At 43.4% G+C, this 21,096-nt stretch overlaps 1 protein-coding gene and 1 pseudogene across 6 annotated transcripts in view; one reads left to right on the top strand and one right to left on the bottom strand.

Annotated features, from left to right (window-relative positions):
* Window positions 1-2,719: 2,719 nt before the first annotated feature.
* Window positions 2,720-21,096, top strand: part of B4GALT4 (beta-1,4-galactosyltransferase 4) — a 38,948-nt gene continuing 20,571 nt past the window's right edge. Inside the window, exons 1-4 of one of the 5 annotated variants that reach the window (XM_080656807.1) lie at window positions 2,725-2,802; window positions 5,709-5,804; window positions 16,486-16,878; window positions 20,029-20,261. In XM_080656807.1, the coding sequence (XP_080512933.1) occupies window positions 16,626-16,878; window positions 20,029-20,261 (486 nt within the window). In that variant the 5' untranslated portion in view covers window positions 2,725-2,802; window positions 5,709-5,804; window positions 16,486-16,625. Of the gene's footprint in view, window positions 3,095-5,708; window positions 5,805-16,485; window positions 16,879-20,028; window positions 20,262-21,096 lie in introns of those variants that run through there. The other 4 variants (XM_080656806.1, XM_080656809.1, XM_080656808.1 and 1 more) reach the window with 4 other exon arrangements.
* On the bottom strand, window positions 8,358-9,670 carry LOC308241263 (F-box/WD repeat-containing protein 11-like; annotated as a pseudogene). Its single transcript has 2 exons — window positions 9,241-9,670; window positions 8,358-9,011 (listed from the first exon to the last, which is right to left on the bottom strand). The product of its transcript is annotated as an F-box/WD repeat-containing protein 11-like (transcript).

The following is a 21,096-nucleotide window of genomic DNA, read 5'->3' as shown; positions in this document are numbered from 1 at the left end:
AGAGCAAACAATTCTTAATAAGTTACTTTTCTATTAACCACAATACAACAATAAATTTCAAAAAATTTAACAATGGTAGACTATATATATAAAAGCCTAAGCGACCATTACGATGGAACAACTGGAACGACCAGTCAATCAGTTGCTGTGATGTGCACTGACCATCAGGGGGCAGACGCTCAAGGCAGGAGCTGCCCCCTGGTGGTCAGTGTGCTCCTGCAGAGGGAGTGCTGCTCAGCCAGAAGCCGGGCTCACAGCTGGTGAGCGCAGCTGCAGCAGCAGGAGCCTTTCCTAACTCCACAGCAGCATTACCGAGCAGTGGCAACAGGCGCAGCAGGCCTAGATGAGTACGAGCTGCGCAGTGCCGGCCCCAGTTCTGGCTCCTCCCTGGCCACCTGCTGCTTGGTGCACTGCTACATCACTCGGATATCCGACTGCCAGTTTAGGCTCCATCCCCATGGTGATCAGGCCTAAACTGGAAGTCCGACATGCCCTGAGGTGTCCTGGATTGTGAGAGGGCGCAGGCCTGGCTGAGGGACACCCTCCCCACCACCACCACCCCCAGTGCAGGAATTTCGTGCACCGGGCCTCTAGTTAACATATAATATAGGGTCAGCTTCGATTCTCTATTGCTATATAGCAAATGACCCCAAACTTAGAGAGTGAAAACAATGTCTCATGATTCTGTGGGTCAGTAAATCAGGCATGGTACAGTGGGAAGAACGCATATCTGTTCTATGATATCTGAAGCCTCAAGTGAGGGTGACTCTGAGTGTGTGAGGACTGGAACAGCTGGGCGTTGGCTGGGTATCTCTTGACTTTCCTACATGGTTAGCGTGGGTTTTCTCACAGCATGGCAGCCTCAGTGTGTCTGGGCTTCTTACATGATGGCTCAGGGTTCCAAGAACAAGAGATTTTTGAGATCACCAATAATACAAATTGACATCACACATGAGATAACAACATGAGGATTTAATATCATCTTTTCATATTTCTGTCTAAAGTGCATAATTGGAATTTAATCATGAGGAAACAATCAAACAAGCCCAAAGTAAGGAATGTTCTATAGAACAACTGGCCTGTACACTTCAAAAATGTCATCGTCATGAAAGACGAAGAAAGATAACTTATTTCAGATTAAAAAGACACTAAAGCTGATATAACAAAATACCACAGACTGGGTGGCTTAAACAACAGAGATTTTTTTCCCCCTCATGATTCTAGAGGTTAGAAGTCCAAGACAAAGTTGTCAGCAGATTTGATTTCTTATGGGGCTGTTCTCCTTGGCTTGCAAGTGGCTACCTTCTCCTTATATCCTCACAAGGTCATCCTCTATCTGTGTTGTCTGTGTCCTAATCTCCTCTTCTTAAAAAAGACACCAGTCAGATTAGGGCCCACTCTTTAATTTAATTACCTCTTTAAAGGCCCAGTTTTCAAATAGAGTATTCTTGTGAGGTACTGGGAGTTAGGATCTCAACATATGAATGGGGGGTGGGGGGGTGGGAGATACAATTCAGCCCATAATAGAGATTAAAGAGACCCCTTTATTCCTCTATGTGTGGTCTTATATTGGAAAATGTTACTATAAAGTATATTATTGAGACAACTGGAAATGTGTATGTGCAGTGTGATAGTATTTCCCCTTTAAATCCAGGATGCGCTGTGACTGCTTTGACAAAATATAGTGAAGGTGGAAACAGCAACAGCTTTTTAAAGTTTCGGTTCAGAACTGGCATAGTTTCACTTCCACTCTACTTCATCCATCAAAGCAGTCACAGGCCAGCTCAGATCTAAACAGAAGGGAAATATATCCCCATTTCTCAGTGAGAGGAATGTCAAAGAACCCAAGGCTATTTTTAATCTACCACACTGTACGTTTTCATTGCCAGTTGTCTCAATACTTTGTAGCAATTTTTTCCAGTGCAGGAATTTAAATGTCAAAACTCCTTGGTATCCTTTAATCTGAAACAGTTCCTCATTCCTTGTCTTTCATAATATTGACGTTTGATTTGGGCTTGTCTGTTACCTTATGATTAAATTAAAACTATGTACTTTTGGCAGAAATATAATAAAGGTGATGTCATGTCCTCAGAGCATCACATCATGTGTGATGGCCAAATTGTACTATTGGTTAAATTAACGTTGCGTATGTATCTGTCAGATTTCTCCAATGTAACGGTACTCTATCAACACTGTATTTTTGAAATTTTCAAAAAACAAAACTAAACTCTCATGTATTCTTTGTTAGACAATTCTAAATCTGTTCGGTATTAGTTCTGCTGACTGACACTTACTTATGTGGGGCCTTTGTGCTTGCGGATGTTTTTTTAAAATGTGAACTTGTATTTGCTTGGATCCTCTGGGACTAAGTGGAGGATGCGTTCTCCAGACCGAGTTTCTATGGTTGGCGCCTAGTGCCCGGGGCACTTGACACTCTTCAGTGCTCTTCATGGTCTTGTTCCACGCGGGGGCTCGGGTTTGGCTCTTCTTCCCAGCGCTTTGTGAGCTTTAACGGGGAGGGAATTGAGGAAGCGCCCAGCACCTCGTGCAGTATTGGCTCCAGGCTTTAAGTTCACTTAAAGGACATGCCATCCGCCGCTCCTTCCACGCCCGGGGAGCTCCTTCCAGCGTCCTGGTGGGCTCAGTCTGACCCGGGGTGGAGCTCCACGCTAGCGGCGGAGAAACCAGCCGCCCTCGGGGGCGGAGCCGGCGCTCCGGAGCCTCCTCGGGGATGCAGGGCGGTCCCCACGCTTCTCACTGCCTCTCCTTCCTCCCAGCGGCGCCTTCTGCTGCCGCGTCCGGGTGAGTACGCCCGGCCTGCGCTCCACTGGTGCCGGGAGGCGCGATTCCGTGCGGAGGGCGGCGGGGCGCTGCCTGAGCATTTCCGGACGGCAGGTGGGGTTCGGGCCGGGCCTGGGCGCGCGTGGGCTGGCGCGGCCCGGCCTCGGAGGGGTTGTTCTGCGGCAGCCCGAGCGGCCGGGCCGGGCGGGAGCCTGCGGAGGCCGAACTGGCCGGGAAGCCCCGGCTCCGGGGCGGGCGCCACTGCGGCGAGATCGCTCAGCCGCCGGCGGGGAGCCAGGCGAGATGCTTCCAGGTAGGAAGAGATTCCGGGGTTCCTCCCACATCCTCCCAGGCCGGGCTTCAGGGTTCTGGGGGTCGTGCCCCTCCACCCCCAGCTCCTCTCTCCCAGCGGGCACATCAACGTGAAAAAGCCCCTGGTTCATCGGAGCCCTCCTTCCTCAGGTTTTTACCTAGAAATGGACTGTTGATCGCAGCCTGGGGCCTGCGGGGCGGAGCAGTGGTGAGAACTAGCTGGATTTTAAAGTACTTCATACAAATTGGTGTTACAGAATAGTCACAGGATGTAATGCACAGCATGGGAATGCAGTCAATAATGTAATAACTATGTATGGTGTCAGGTGGGTATAAATGTCTAAACACTATGTTGTACACCTGAAACTAATATAATATTGAATGTTAAGTGTAATTGGGAAAATAACATTTAAAAAATGAGTACTTCTGAGACACCTGCCCTTCGTCAGGCTCTGTGTCCGTCCAGTGTCTGTCTGTGGCTGTCTGTTGATCTTCCATTAGGGCTAAACCTAGGTTTGAGAAAAAAAAAAAGAGTTCAGGAGGATTTGGACTGAGAAAAGGCCTTTGGGTTGGTAGCCTTAGGACAGCAGGTATCCACCGGTGGGCGTGTGTCCGGTTGAAGGGTTCAAGAGTGGGTGAGGGATGAGGCTGCGGAGGCGGCCAAGCACTGGGAGACCTCTCCAGCCCTTTGATGATGGAAAGGAAGAGGGAAAATATTGTAATTTGAGGGTTGAGGAGAGTTTTTTCTTGTTGAATTAAAAAAATATATTTTTATTGATTTCAGAGAGGAAGGAAGTGGTAGAGGGAGAGATAGAAACATCAATGATGAGAGAGAATCATTGATTGACTGCCTCTTGCACGCGCCATACTGGGGATTGAGCCCACAACCCGGGCTTGTGCCCTGACCGGGAATCAAACTGTGACCTCCTGGCTCATAGGTCCACACTCAACCACTGAGCCATGCTGGCCGGGCTGTTGTTGAATTTTAAAATTTCTACATTTTTAAAGAAAATAATATATTGAAAATGCAGTAAAGTCAAGGAATCTTGACTAGGGATGAATAGGATTCAGGGTCCAGATTGAGAGATTGGGTTTAAAAAGAGGGACAGAGGACTGTTTTAGGCACCTGGCCTGGGCAGGAGGGCTGGAATGTGTCTCTTAGGGGAGGAGATAATGCTGTATTGGACCATCATATATCTTTTTGAAATTTTATCTTCTAGAACAGAGTTGGTCTTTAAGCCTCATGAAATTGCAAACACTTTCATGATTCATGCTTTGATCAAATCAGAAACATCTGTTAAAGAGAAGTACACTGTTGGACCACAATCTTGGGGGAGAGAATAAAACCAGCTCTGTTATTTTATATACCACTTGATAGGATAAGTATTTAGTATCTACATTAAGTTGAGTGTTATTTAATGTGTGCTTTTTCCAGAGACGCATGCAAATGATTTAGGAACTAACCATCTCTTTGAAGATTTTTGTACTCAAAAGTGGGAACATCCAGAGCAAATCAGTGGTGGTTTTCTTCTCTCTCTTTTTTTTAATCCATCAATGCACAATGGTTTCTCAAACCAACCTGGGTTCCTTTTGAAAATATGGATTCCCTGGCGTCACCAAAAGCCTTTGAAATGAAACTCTCTGTGGGTGGATTTTAGGAATAGTAATTTCAAACACAGACCACAGGATTCTCTGGCATTGAAAATTCTTATAGCCTCTGAGGTTTTTATTTGAGATATGGGTTGTTGGGGTCTCTTTAGAACAGATTTCCTTGAAGGTTATTTGAATGAATTGCTGACAAACTTATGTGACTGAAAGTTATAATCCCTTTCTCTTGTGTCATCCCAAAATTTTAATGTATTTTAAAGGAAAATGATGTAGTCATTTTGCCTGCAAAAAACATTGCTTATGATCATAAAACACTATTTTAGAAAAAATTAGAAGATACAGAAGAAATAAAATTTCTTTAATTCTGTAATGAAGAAACAACCATCCGTGATTCTTTCTGGCATTTTATATATAAAAGACATGCACACACACCATAATTGGGGTTATATTTTATGTACATTTTTTATATTCTCTTTTTTAACTTAGCCATTATGAGTACTTTCCCACATAGTTACGTTTTTTTAAACACCATTTTAATGAAAGTATATGGTTGATGGAGTAAAAAACTATTCAAATGCATTTTTAAAATTTAATTTTCACATATCTGTACTGCTTTTCCTCACCAGGAAAAGTTGACGTTTCTGAAGGATCTATTGCATTTCAGGCACATTCTCTTATTTCAGTGGTTCTCAAACTTTAATGTGTATACTAGTAAGAGTCACCTGAGGAGCTTGTTAAAAATTTATTTTAAAAAAATTTATTTTCCTGAGTGCCAGGCCCAGCTTCTCTGAAAGTAGGGCTCAGGAATCTGCAATTTAAACAGATTCCCTTCTGTATTAGATATATAAGCACTCTTGGAAACTCGTTTTGAAAAATGCTTTTTAAATAAGTGGCAAAACAGACTCAGAAACGTAGGTCACTTGCCCAGAGCCATTTATTATGTCTGTTAACAAGATTTGAGCTCCGTTCTTCATGACTTCAGAGCTGTTTTTTTCCTATTACCTCAGGCCTTCTCAGAACTTCTCATCCAAGTGTCCCTACTGACGGTAGAAAGGGAACTCTGACCCCTCTGCAGGGCTCTGTGGGGTAGCTGAAAATGACTCGTAAGTATACATTGGACCTCCATTAAACCTCCCATCAGAAAATTATGAATTCCATTATGCTGCATGACATATACTATATAAAACAATTGCAGTGCCTTGCTTGTTAAATTTACTTCATGTTTCCTGACTGTTTTATGACAACTCTTGCTGTAAAATGGGTGGTACAGGACTGTTGTGGAGCGAGCGCGAGTGAATGACCACTGGAGCCCAGACCAAATTAAAATTTAGGGAGCCTTTATTAGCCGGCCAGCTGGCCGGCCAGTCGGCCGGCGACTGCTCTGCCTTTCTCCACGCAGGGAGTCCAGAGAGCAGCCCCTACCCTTTGTGCAGGACCACTTTTATGCACATTAACCACATCCTTGAGCAAGTAACCCAAGACAAAACAGTTTTTCCTAAGCAACGTCAGGATCATGCCATTGACAACCATGTTATTCACAGGGTCATCCTGTTCTTCAGAAAGCTGACAGTGTTCTGTGAAAGAAGGCCTACGTGCTGGGAAGGGGCCATGAGACCATATCTCAAGGCCTAGCCTGATGTCAGCACTGACAACTATCTAGGGCATAGTCCACGGCCTCAGTAGTGCTCAAAAATTCCCACTCTCCAACAAGGACCATCCGGCATCTCTTGCCCAGATGCAGGAATCCTGCTCCATTGTGCTCTTGGAGTCAGGGAGGAAGGGGCAGTTGAAGTAGTAACTCCTCTTGGAGTCAGGGAAGAGGAGAGGACTCCTTTGGAGTACTTAGTGACGGAGGAGCAGAAGGTGGTGGGCATGACCAAAAGAAAGTGCCATTTATTAGAGATAGGGCCCTCTACCCTTAGGAGAGTACTTGTGTTAGTAAACTGAAGGGAGTGGCACTGGGTAAGCTTTTTCATTTTCTAAAATCTTTCCAAAATGTAATTTTACACCCAGCTAATGTTTTTCCTTCCGTAAACATTATTTTTTCTTTTTTTTGTTCCATCTGTTTTAGTAGTGTCCTTATGTATTTTAACTATCATATCCTACAAAGTAATTTATTATTTACCAAATTCAGCATCAGTGATGTGTCAGGTCATAGGAATACGTAAATCAGTGATTCCCTTTGAGAATTAAATTTATTTTACTCCCATATGTTTGTTTATACTCAGTCTCCAACTTTTTTTTTTTAAAATATATTTTTTATTGATATTTCACAGAGAGGAAGGGAGAGAGATAGAGAGCTAGAAACATCGATGAGAGAGAAACATCGATCAGCTGCCTCCTGCACACCTCCCACTGGGGATGTGCCCGCAACCAAGGTACATGCCCTTGACCGGAATCGAACCCGGGACCTTTCAGTCCGCAGGCCGACGCTCTATCCACTGAGCCAAACCGGTTTCGGCAGTCTCCAACTTTTTAAAAAAATATTTTTATTGATTTCAGAGAGGAAGGAAGAGGGAGAGAGAGATAGAGACAGCAATGATGAGAGACAATCATTGATTGGCTGCCTCCTGCCCAGTCTGAGTCCTCAACCCGCGCATGTGCCCTTGACCAGAATTGAACCTGGGACCCTTCAGTCCGCACGCTGATGCTCTATCTACTGAGCCAAACCAGCCAGGGCAGTCTCCAACTTTTTAATATTAACTTTTAGTTTTTAATTAATGTTAGACGTAGAGAGAAGTTGCAAAAATGGGACAGAGAATTCACTCAACTTCCCCTAATATAGCCCCTTACATAACCGTGGTTCAGTTAGCAATTCAATTAACTACAGACTTTATTTGAATTTCATCAGTTTTCCTGCTGATGATATATTTTTTTTCAGAGTATTGCAACACTATTAAGAGTATTGGTTTTGAATTAGTAGCTAAAGTAACAATTGCATGAAGCCAGATTAGATGTACTGCATAATACTCATATTTGATTTATTGACATCACTTAACAATTTTTTGGGCAGAGGTTAACTGTTTTTTATTAAGCACATATATAGTCCAAAGCTGTCATGATGTAGCTGTTCTGATACAAACTTATTTCAAATTGTCAAGCATAACTAATTACAAGTTAGAATTAAACTATCCTAGTACTTTAAAACACAAATATAACAGTGATTTACAGTTGCAAATTACTATAATCCCGGAAGTTCAGAATTCCTTGGGTGCCCAAGTCCTCTGCTGTATTTAGGCACTATCCAAAGTTTGTGTGCATATTCAAATGCCTTGATTTTCTAAGGAACAAGAACTTTATATTAAACAACAACAGAAAGTCCACTCGTTCTGAAGAATTGCTTCCTTCTCTCCCTTTTACTCCCACCCCTGGACTTGCCTAACCAGTTTGCTAGTAACACTGTAAGATGGAGAACGGTGAAAGAGAAATCACTTTCATAACCGCTGTCAAGCTTACAAATCTACCTTATGAGTGGAGGCTTATTTTTTTACACTTTTAGACTCAACTTCTTAAAAATAGAAATTAATTTAGTAACACGTGGGAGGGAATGTATTTTATGGTTGGGGGTCACCACAACTTGAGGAACTGTATTAAAGGGTCGCGGCATTAGAAAGGTTGAGAACCACTGCTCTAGAACGTTTAAACAGGTGCCACATTCAATATCCTATAGCTTGATGGTATGATCTATCTGATGATTCCCTAACAACCAGCCGGTCCCTGTACTGGAGACAGGCAATGCCTTGCTTGAGCCCATTCAAAGTACGAACAAATTCACAGGTATTCCTGCTCCAGACTTTGATGGTTCTGTCACCAGCGGCAGATATGGTGTATTATCATCAAAGTCTGCTACATTGACAGTGCAGTGGGCAACCAGGAGTAGAGTGAAACCGGTTTGGCAGAGCCATGTCCCACACAGCGCTGGAGCTGTCCTTGGAACAGGTCACCATCAGCCCATTGCTGAAGTGTAAGTGCAGTCCAGCCTTATGGTGGATCAGCGTGTTCAGAACTTCATCCATGTTACTATCCCAGACCCTCACTGTAGAGTCTGAAGAGCTAGTCACAATGATACGTGTCATCCTGAAGACAAAGGACAGAGCCCGTGTGCACCATTAACACTTTCAAACATCCACGCTTTGGTTTTATCCCAAATCTTAATAGAATTATCTCGTAGGCCATTGATAATTTTTTTCATCATCATAGTGTGAACAGTAGACACCTTCACTATTTTCAGAGGGGCACTGAATCCTCTACAAGTTGTGAGGTTCACACTAGCAGTTAGAATCTGTTGTCTATAAAGTGAATTGGGAGAGCTACCTGTGGGTCTATTTTTATTTTAATTAATTAATTAATCCTCAGCTAAGGATATGTTTATTGATTTTAGAGAGAGAGGAAGAGAGAGAGAAAGACAAACATCGATCAGTTGCCTCTCGTATGTGCCTTGACTGGGGATCAAACCCACAACCTAGGTATATGCCCTGACTGGGAATTGAACCGGCAGCCTTTTGGTGTATGGGATGATGCTCCAACCTACTGAGCCACCTGGCCAGGGCTGTGGGTCTATTTTTAAACAGGCACCAATCCCACCCCCTTCTTTCTGAAAGTCACTTCCAGGGAGGGTCAGTGCCCACCATTCGTTCAATCAGCTTCTTCCAAAGCATCTCTTGGGAGATCACTTGCTGCCATTCTTTGCATACCAGCTCTGCCACGTACAGAGACCTGGCATCCAGGTAGGAAAGAATGTTTCCTGCTTTGTGATCTAAGCTTTGCTCTGGTAAAGTGGTAATGAAGTCCCCATGCAGCATGGGCTTCAGGTACAAGTTAGTATGTCCATGTTACTAACGACCTCTGGGAAACAAGGTGCTCCACAACTTCCGCTTGATCTGATTCAGACCACTGGTCAGAATTTAATACACAGGTTTTTTTCCTTTTGATAGTTTCCTTCTGATGGCCTCTTTTTGGAGATGATCATAGGTGATGTCTCATTACTTACCTAGAAATTATTTTGTACTTCAGATCCACCAATCCAATGAATGAGGGTATCCCTTTCATTCTAATCTGAGAAGAGACAGCTATCAAACAGCTTCCAAGATTCTTTCTATTTACTGTATCCAGCTTTCTCCCACAAATCCCAAACATGCACTCCAATAACTGTTGAAAGACAGAAAGCAATCCCTATACCCACCATAGTGTCAGTGGCAAAGGATAGCCACCGAGAAATGGAAGAAAGGGTCAATGGAGTAGTGGATCGCGAGCTCCATGGTCTTGTCCTCAATCAGCAAATAGGGCTCCTTGGTGACTCCAGAGCCCCGCTTCACTCTCTGGGCAGCAGAGAACAGAGGAGGCGATGGCAGAGGCGGAGGCGGTAATCGCACCTACTCTAGCTTCCAAACGATTTTTTTTTTCTGTTTCCATATTCCATCCAGGACACTACTAACTGCATTTAGTTATTTCCCCTTGTCTGCTCCAGTTTGAGATAGTTCCAGTTTTTTTTTTTCCTGTCTTTCATTATTTTGACCCTTTTGAAGAGTATCAGTTAATTATTTTGTAGAATAAAGTTTTATAGAAGAGTATCTATTAGAGAGAGTGTCATATGACCACTGATTGATGAAGTTGAGAGGTCTTATCACGGGTGATATTAACTTTGATCACTTAGTTAAGGTGATATTTGCTAAGTTTCTTCCCTATAAAGTTAGCTGTCTTTTCTTTTGTAGTTAATAATTATCCTGGGGGAGATATGTTGAGACTTTCAAACTCTATTTCTTCTCAAATTTTCACCCATTAATTTGAGCACGCATGGTGGTTCTTGTCTGCAACAATTAGTGCAGTGGTGTTGCCTAATGGTGATTTTTTTCATCTCCAGCTTCCTTATTAATTGGAAGTTTATTTTGTTACAGAAAACCAGAGAAGAACCAAGCAATACTTAGAGAGATGGAGTTACATTTATTACGCGCGGGTCCAGAGGAAAATGTCTCTCAAATTCTGGGCCCCAACATGGAGGAACTTTCCCTATTTATATGTTTTTACCTTCTTTGTCTCCCAAATATGGGGTGTTTCCGGCCCCCTTTGCAAGTTCTTAAAGAGCTCCTATGTGCTAGGGCCTTGAGACCTCAACCAAAGGCTTGGCCTGGTGCCAGCACTGATAACTTCGTCCAGGGAAGGTTTAATGGCCTCTCTGAAGTGGGAGTAGTCTTATTTTCCGTATTATTTAAGCAAGCAAGCATTTACAGAAGCCAAATAGTAGGGTTAAAATTTCAAACAGCAGTTTTTATATAAGATGGATGCTTCAATTTGATCATTTATATCATTGTGAACTTATGGATATTCAATTTATTCTGAAGGTTACAGTACAATGCTGTTGTCCACATAAGAAACATCCAAACATATAGAGAATTTTTATAAGAATTTATTTGAGCCAAACTGACTATTGCTAGAAAGCAAGGCCTCAGATGCTTTGGAGAATAACAGTTTTGTCGTTTCTTTTATGTATTTGAAATTAAGGAGAGAACATAAGGAAGATTACATGAAGGTGGGAGAAAGCAAGGCGGGGTTGGATTATAGGATAGTTAAGATTATGTACTATCTTGAATTACAGGATAGTTAAAATTCTGTTTTCCCTCAAAGGTTAACACACCTGGCATTTCCAAGGTGTGTTAACCTACATGCACCAGAACAATGGACAAGGATTGTTTAATAAGCTTTCAGTAAAGAAGTTATAGGCCTGAGGTGTGACTACCCACCATGACTTGCCCAGTTAGGAATTTATGATTTCTTACAGATTTTCATCCACACCATCATTATTTTCTTGCTCAGATGCTTCCGGGTTTGGCCATTAGGAGCTCAGTCTTTGAGTTTAAATGGCTTGTACATGTAAATGGCTATTTCTAGCCCACCTTTGCCCTCCAACCAAAGAACCATTGCTTCTTTAGGGTCTGGGCAATGATTATTCAGAACCCATGTAAAGGAGCTATAATCAGAAGAGTGACTACCAGAGGCCCAAGGAAGGTAGGACAATGTGGGAAAAAGCGTCAGCTCTCAGAAACTCTGCAGGAGTGAAAAGAGTGGCAGTTTTCAACCTCTCCATGGGCTGCCCCAGAGAAACCCAAGGGAGTAGGATCGTGTGCCTGGGGCCACAGCGTGCCCACTCTGAGATGTCTTCAGGATTACCAGATGAATTTAGAAACATCAGAATGCTATTTTGGCACCTTTGGCGGCTGAATGGAAACCACATCTTTTCTTCCTGGTGATGAAGTGCTTAGTAAATATTTACGGAGTGACACCTTCTGTTTCTCCTTCCCACCCCTCACGGTGGTGCGAAATTTGTGTGTGTAAAGTTTCTCTAAGAATGATACTTATCATCCATGCAGATTTATCTTTTTTTAAAAAATATTTTTATTAATATCAGAGAGGAAGGGAGGGGGAGAGAGAGATAGAAATATCAATGATGAGAGAGAATCATTGATTGGCTGCCTCCTGCATGCCCCCTACTGTGGCTCAAGCCCCCAACCCAGGCATGTGCCCTGACCAGAATCGAACCATGACCTCCTGGTTCATAGGTTGATGCTCAACCCCTGAGCCATGCCAGCCGGGCCCGATTTACCTTTTGTTATAGCTTGTCTTCCTTACTAGATTTTTTCTTTTATTGTTATGTAAAGTTTCAAGCATATACAAAAGTAGAGAGAAAAAGCAAATGAACCCTCTCATACCTATCACCTAGCTTTAGTACTTCTCAGTATTTTGCCAATCTTATTTAATTTATTCCCCCATTTTTGAGGTGGGGCTGGCCTATTTGAAAACAGATCACAGACATTAAAGTCTAAGAAAGGATTGAAATAAACTCTGAGTGTAAGGACTTTACCTCAGTCTCTTTGTATTTCCTTTGTATGCCCAGCACTATGCCTGAAAATAGCAGGTGCTCAGAAAAGACTGGTTGAATTGAGAAAAGGAAACACAAAATTATGAAAACATTTTTGAACTAACTCTAGGGCAAACTTCTAGAAAGGAAAAGGGTGGCAAGTATTGCCCTAAAATAACTTCTTTCATGTTACCTGAATTTGTTTTCTCCAGCCACTATGCCTCTTTCCTTCAAGAGAACCTTGATTGAAATAGAAAACTCTCTTCAGAGAGAGTTCAGGGACTCCCAGTTTTTAAAATTTTATTATAAGTAAGTCTATTCTGATAACATTTTCCCCAAACACCAATCAGAAGTTACCTGCCCTAAAAAGAACTTTTGTTAAAAAAATCATCTTTTTTTAATTATAAGAATAACATATACTAATTGAAAGAAAAATAGGAAGTTATAGAAAAATAGAAAATAAAAATCATCTGTATTTCAGTATGTAACTCCAGAGATAACATTATCTTTATTAGCATTTGGTAAAATTTGAGTGCGAATCACATTGATAATCAGTCAATAAATTTATAGCATGTTCCTGGGAATGTACCAGGTGTGTCTGTGTATATACTCTCATTAAATTCTTACAGCAACTATTGTAAATTTCTTTTTTTTTTTTTAAATCGTTTTCTAGCTGGGGAAACATGCCTAAAGGGATTGTCTTCAGTTACTTAGCTGATAAACAGGCTGGGCAGGAGATCTCTCTAGAAAGACAGCTGTATTAGAGACTGTTCGCACCTTGGATGTTCACTCACGGGACCACAGATACCTCACATGTGAACTTCCTTCGTGCTGGCTCCCTGTATAGTCAGTTTTGAGGAGAGCACTAAGACTAGAAAAAGTGAGAAGTGATTATTTTTAACTGGATCCAACATAGTCTCAATAAGCAGGGTTAGCAATGCAGAGCTAATTATTAACTAACTAGAGGCCCGATGCACGAAATTCGTGCAAGTGTAGGCCTTCCATCCCCTGGTTGCCATCACTGGCTTCCCTCTGGCACCTGGGACCCAGGCTTCCCTCCAGGCTCTGGCAGGCACCTGAAACCCGGGCTTCCCTCTGGCCGCCGGAAGGCACCGGGACCCAGGCTTCCCTCGCAGCTCCAGCTTCGTCCGGAAGGACGTCTGGTCTAATTAGCACATTACACTTTTATTATTATAGATCATAAGGATGGCCCCCTTTTTTTTTTAATATATTTTATTGATTTTTTTTTTTACAGAGAAGAAGGGAGAGGGATAGAGAGTGAGAAACATCGATGAGAGAGAAACATCGATCAGCTGCCTCCTGCACACCTCCTACTGGGGATGTGCCCGCAACCAAGGTACATGCCCTTGACCGGAATCGAACCCGGGACCCTTCAGTCCGCAGGCCAATGCTCTATCCACTGAGCCAAACCAGCTAGGGCAGGATGGCCCCTTTTATAATAAATTTCTTATCTTTGGACAAATTGGGCTTCAGTTAAGCAGCAGTAGTCTATGCCTATTCCTAGCTCACTACTTGGGTAGGTTTTTAACTCTCTCTAAAAGACACTCCCTCCTTCTGTAGAATGTGTGTGCGTGCGCACTGTAGTTCTGTGATCAGAAGTCCCTTCAGGCAGGTGAGTGTCCCTGTTAGGGGACCGTCCTTCCACAAGCAGCTCTTAGAAAAACAATGCTTCCAGTCTAAATTTTCCAAGATTGAGATTTTAATCAAAAGCTATTGGCAATCCTAGCATTTGTGCTTCCTGCCATTAAGTCCACAAGAGGTTGTCTGATTGGCCTCAGGAATCTGCAGACTTACCTGGAGGGAAGAGAAGAGACCTCAGAAAGCCCGTTGAACACAACAGGCCCAAGGAAAGGGACAGGAGGATGTGGGAGAGAGATAGGAGGCTGCTAAAGAAAACTCTGCATATGGCCAGGGTTTGTGTTGGGGGCACCCAGGCCACAAGGAAAGAGATTGAAATGTCCATGTGAAGGATATGGCAGAAGCCCAGGCTTTGGGGCTGACCACGTGGGCTTAGATCCCAGCTTCACCACTTACTACTTGTGTGTCTTGGGCAAGTTCTTTAATCTCTCTAAACCTTCATTTTTTTCATCTATAAAATGAGGAGACTAATAATTCTTAGCTCATAAGGTTGAAATGAGAATTAAATAAGGTGATAAAGTGATTTAACCACATGACATGGCTCAGAGTAAATGCATAAATAAACCACTCTTATTAGCTGTTATTACTGTTATTTCTTAGGTATCTTCAAGACTAAACACAGGTCATACTGTTTAATTGCTTGCTGGGTCAAAAACTCTCTTTTGTGGTTTGATCCAAGAACCTAACCTCCATCTATTAGGTTGTGTCTAGAGAGAAATGCTTTCTAGGCTTCCCTCAAATTAGCCTACAGCTACATTTTGAAATACTAACCTTCAGTAAGTATGAGGCCTTTTTGAAAGTTGCTAAGACTTTGTTTTTATTTTTCATAGTAAATTACCACATCCCTACATCTCATTTAAAAGCAACTTTGTTTTCATTATAAAAAGACAGAAGTGGATCATACAAAATTTGGAAAAGAAAAGAGAAAAATACACCCTTGGCTAATCCCATACTCCTGATACAATTATTGCTAGCTTTTGGCTATATTTTTTTCTAAAGTTTTCTTATTTCTATATTTTAGTGGCAATCATACACATATATAGAGTTTATTTTCTCTGTTTCTTTTTTGTTACTTAAGATTTAATCATAAGCGTTTCTGTGTTATCACTTGGTATAGAAAATATTTTGGTCTTCATTCTATTCATGTAATTGAGGATATGTTTGGCTATAGAGATTATTATGCCCTGGCTTTAGCATTTCTGAGTTCTTCTGTTAATATGTTTAGAATTTGAGGAGAGATGTGGTTTTGGCAATGCAGAGAGGATGTGGGGGTATTGCTACTGACCACCTAGCCTTCATCACCTTAGTGCACTCGCCATGGTCCAGCTGGGCCCTCAGCTATGTGGCCTCAGAGATGAATTCATACTTAAGTGTGAAATCAGCATGGCAGTTTATCAAATGACAGTGAAAAACATAGAAAGGTGGTTCTGCCAACCTCCAGTGTGTCTGCCTGTTGGCCATCCCTAACCTAGAGTTACTTAAAGTAAAGCATAGAACAATATCAACAGCAATTGTCACCAGGTAGTGGGTGCCTCCTGTATACCAGGAGGTGGGCTAACACGTGATGTATGAATATATTAGGTCATCCAGTCCCACAATAACCTCTCCGGGTAGGTACTCTATTTATCCCCATTTTTATAGTTAAGAAGACAGGTTTCAGGACCAATATTTCGTGGAGCTGTAGTTTCTGTCTGAATCAAAACCCCTGACTGTAACCAGTTTTACTCCTGCGCTGGCCTTCTCTTATGTGTCTTGCCCCCTCCCCCACCTGTTGGGATGTGCCTATTCAGTGCCTCATTGTGAAAATCCTTTATTTTTCATCCCTGTTTTTGAGGAACACATTTTTCTAGCTCTCACAGAGTAGAGCTTCTGTCTTGTTCTCCGTAACAAGGTATCACAGGTTGTTAACCTTCTCTTACAGCTGTGCCAGGAAGAGGACCCTTAAGGCTGTATTTTAGGCTGTGCCAGCTCAACGCTGAGGGGGCATTTCCAGTCTCTGCTTTCTCCTCCCCCAATATCTGGGCCTGGCTTTCTTCCTGGGTGACAGACAGCCTGGGTGATGACCCAGAGAGAACTCCTGTGATGTATAGATGGCTGGGACCTTCTGGCTCGAAAGCCTCTGAGTTTCTGATCTCTAAACCCTCGCTGGAGAACTCCCATTACTGTCAGTTAGGTTCCCCGGGGGATAGGTTTTCAGTTCCTGCTGGCGTGTGACGTGAATCATCGCAGGGTAGGATTTCCATCTGAAACACGTCTTTGTGCTTGCCTTCCAGAGATTGTTGGAGCAGAACTACTGAGCACAGACAGGCACTGCGTCTTCAGCTGTCACCGAGCGTGCACTCCGATTGGAAAAGTTGAACTGGAAGCTTCCTGCCCGCAGTGAGGCGGCGTGACCCATCTGCTCACATAAGACATGGGCTTCCACGTGACTCCCTTCCTTTCCTACAAACTCCGGTTACTCTTGCTTTTTACTTTATGCCTGACGGTGGTTGGGTGGGCCACCAGTAACTACTTTGTGAGTGCTATTCAGGAGATTCCTAAAGCGAAGGATTTCATTACTACTTTCAAAAAGGCCATTGTTTTGGGGAAGAAAGAAACTATGGCTGACGAAGCCTCTGTGAAAAGAGCAGACCTGGACAACTGCCCTTCTGTCTCTCCACACCTCAGTGAGTATTTGCCTTTCTTTCTTTTTTTTTCCAAGTGCTACATAAATTTTTTTTTATTAGATACATATACAGAAAAGAACCAAGACCAGAACAACTAAGTTTCACAAAATGAACATACCTGTGTAGCGGTATGTAAATTATGAAATGGAATCTTCATGGAACCCTAGGCGTTCCCATTCTTTCAGTCACGACCCTTACTTCAAGATTATAACACCACCCACAGATTCCCCTGCTTTTGAACTCTGCGTACTTGGACACATGCACTCTGTACTCCTTCGTGTCTGAACTTCCGTTGTTCAACGATATGTTTGTGAGCTGTGCCCATATGGCTGATGTAGAGTCTTCCACTATAGGCACACACCCACTTTTATTATCCAGCCGCAAACGTTAATAGGATTTATTTATTTAGCTCACAAGTCTGTGGCGTGAGCTCGGGGTCAGTTGGCCTAGGCTGGTGGCCCTGCTCCACGTGTCTGGGACCCTTCTGGGACCAATGGGCTGGCCTGGGCACTTCTCTCCTGGCATCTGCCGACCACAAGTGGAGAAATATAAGCCAGGCAGGCCTCCATTTGTGCCCCATCTGCTAGCATCCCTTTGACCAAAAGTATGGAGTGGAGGGACAGGACTGAGTCCGTCCTTCAGTGTTGCATTTAGTGCTTATTTCTTAAATATGTTGTATGTTCCCCTTTGATGTGTTGCCTTTCAGTTTAAATCAACAGTAAATTGGTTTTAGTGAACAAATAATTAGAACAACCCCACTGTGATATTGTATATAACCCACAAAGGTTCGAGCACTCCTCTGATTCTTTAGGACATTAAATGCTGATAGTCTGTCAGGCACTCCTCTGAACTTAGATATTGTTCCCTTTTCCCAGGATGCCTTTTCTTCAATTTATATCTGCCTGATGGATTCCTGTTTATTAACCAAAAGTCTAGCTTAGATAACTTCTCTCCCCGAAAGGTTTCTGGGACTACCCCAGAGTTAATCTCATGCTCCCTGTATGTCTGCCTATATTTCTGTTGTTGTGCTGACCACAGTGTGTTCATACGCTAGTCTTTCTTCCCCAGGGCACAGCATGCGGGCAGGATGCAGGCAGGGTGAGCCCTTCCAGTCTGCAGAGCCCTGTGTACACGAAATTAGCTCTCTGTGGGGCAGCCTGGGGCTCTTCGGAGGCTGTTTGCTCTTAACTTTACAAAAACCTGCAGACCCTCTTTCCTAATTGAATCACAGTCTTGTACTGTGTTTGTATTGGCATGCTTCTCTCTACCTATGGAAAAGCCAAAATGTTACACCAAATTGTGTGAGGGAATTATTCTGCTCAGAAATTACACAAGTTGGGATAGGAAAATGAGGTATTGAAATGCAAATCTGACGCTATTATCCTCCTTGTTCAAAATCCTCACAGCATATTTAAGCCATATCTGCATTTATAAGAATAGATGGACAGCTCTGGCCTGCGTTCTCAGTTGTTAGAGCATTGGCCTGTGCACTGAAGGATGGCAGGTTTGATTCCTGGTCAAGGGCACATACCTGGTTTACAGGCTTGATCCCTGGCCCCAGTCAGAGAGGGAGCAGGAGGCAACCAATCGATGTGTCTCTCACATTGATGTTTCTCTCTCTCTTCCCCTCCCTCCCTTCCACTCTCTCTGAAAATCAATGAAAAAATATCCTCAGGTGGGGATTAACAACAACAAAAATAGGTGAGCTGTGACACAAAACTGAGCAAGATTTAGGATTAAGAGGGTGACATAATTAGAGAAGGATGAAGGTGGGCCAGAGGAACAAAAACTGAGGATGGTAGGGAGGCTGATAGAGGACGTGGAAGCAGCTATTGGAAAGTTAGGGTCATAAAAAATTATGGCAACGAGAAAGGGAGCAAGGGGACTGGCTTATATCAGACCTGTTGCATGGGGCTCTTTCAGGGGCCGAGAAGAGAGGCGTAGCAGGTTAACTCGGATGATGGGGTTTATTAACAGGCTACACAGAAAACCATCTCAACAGCCACACCAGCATCGCCCAGAAGCTCTGTGGCCTGGCAGCTGGCCCAGCAGCTTGCCTTTCTCCTTACTCCTTTTCTTAGTGTTTGTTTTTAGGGCCTCAGTGCCTTGCCGACTCTGGTCACATGCAGAGCCTTCAGCAACTACTCTCCTTAGGTGGCTGGAAACAATCACTTGCCCTTGGTGCTATTGGCAGAGTCTTAACTACTTCATAGACGCTGGAGCCTGGTCTCAGCAGCCACAGCCAGGGTAGGGGATGGTCACAGGGAGCGAGGCACCGTGACATACATAAGAAGGACCTGCAATTGTTTGGCTCAGGAGAGGAGAACACTACTTGCAAGCAACTTGAGATCTTACAGCCTGACCAGTGTGTATGGAGCTTTAAGGAAGTGTGGCTCAGTTCCGTGTGCTCTGCCTCATTTCTTACCAGTCAGTACTCCCTGTTCATTCAGACCCAAGAGGAGGGTCCCTGGCTTCAGCCTGATCTTCAAAGCCTTGCATGAGATTGGTGACCACGGAGGGCTCCTGGGTTTCATCCCACCAGGCTGCATCCGGACTCGCAGAGCAAATGCTCCATTGGGGATGTCTGCTACCGTGGCACATGCCTGCCCTCACTAGGTTAGGGAGTGAGGCTAGTTTCTACATTCTTGTGCTGTTTTACCTCCAAGGAGCTAGGATAGCTCCTAAGAGCCCAGGGAAGGAGTGGGAAAGGGGCCTTGTCCATGAGCTTGATCCCATGGAACACTCTTGATTTTGTAAGAGGCTTCACCCTCCTTTGGAACTTTGAGAAGGAAAAGCGGATGGAGCACATTTGAAGTTAGTCTAGTCCTGCCCTTTGCTTTTCACCAGGGTCATCAGGACAGAATGCATTTCTAATTTATGGCTGAATCACTGAGCCGAAGTTGGCTATCCAGCCAAAAGGGAATGCTCTTATATGTCACTTTCTGGCTTTTGTAGCCAAAAACCTGAGTCACATCGTTCTACAGTTGCAGTTTATGACCAAATGAGGCTTTGAAGTAGTAATAATAAAAGCTAGCACTCATAGAGTGCCAGGTAATGTTCTAAGTGCTTACATGTGTACTCGATCATGCCAGCCTATCAACACTTAAGGAGAGAGCTACTGTTGTTTCTTGTGTCCTGTTTTAATTGTAGGAGGTCAGAACAAGCTCGTTTTCAAACCAGATCTTACTCTGGAAGATGTGCAGGCAGAAAATCCCCAAGTGCACAGAGGCCGGTATCACCCTGAGGAATGTAAGGCTTTACAGCGGGTTGCCATCCTCATTCCACACCGGAACCGAGAGAGACACCTGATGTACCTGCTAGAACACCTTCATCCCTTCTTGCAGAGGCAGCAGCTGGAATATGGCATCTACATCATCCACCAGGTGAGTGTGGGGACAGACCAAGGCTCTGTCTCAGATTCTCCTCTCTCTGAGGTACTTGGCCATCTGTCTATCTTGGGTAAAAGGAACATCACACTATGGTTAAAGGAGGGATCTCTTACCTGGTTCATCCTTGAAAGGAGTGAAAGAAATTCTTGTCCCAGAGTGTGGAGTGATGGAGCTAAGTGCTGGGAAACTTCACTGCCCCTTCAGTAAACCTCTGGAGGAAGCCTGTTTTGTTGTGAGCCCTTCCATGTTCGCCAGTGGCTGCCCTACAGTTTCCCCCTGAGATATACCACGTTTCCCTCTGCGTTCGCTATACACTACACAATGAGCTGTTGGAATTGTTTTGCATTATTGAGCGTGGCTACTTACTGGGGATCTAGACAGGATTTGACAGACTACTGTCTGTTAATAGCATGGAGTTCTATGAACCTCTCCACCATTCTGCCTTTAAGTTTGCCACTATTTATTATGTAAAACATGTTTAGTTTTCACTTTCTTTTTCCCCCCTTTTTTGTTTTTTTTTAATTTATTTTTATTATTTTTTTATTAAGGTATTATATGTGTACATATCTTACCATTGCCCCCCCCCCACCCCACTCCCATACATGCCCTCACCCCCCAATGTTTTACATCCGTTGGTTATTCTTATATGCATGCATATAAGTCCTTCGGTTGATCTCTTATTTCCCCCACCTCTCCCTAACCTTCCCACTGTAATTTGACAGTCTGTTTGATGCTTTACTGCCTCTGTATCTATCTTTTTGTTCATCAGTTTATAATGTTTTTTAGTATCCACAAATAAGTGAGATCATGTGGTATTTTTCTTTCATTG

Source organism: Plecotus auritus (assembly GCF_963455305.1).
Source record: "Plecotus auritus genome assembly, chromosome: 2".
NCBI lineage: Eukaryota > Metazoa > Chordata > Mammalia > Chiroptera > Vespertilionidae > Plecotus > Plecotus auritus.
This window is presented reverse-complemented; position numbering and strand designations above follow the sequence as displayed.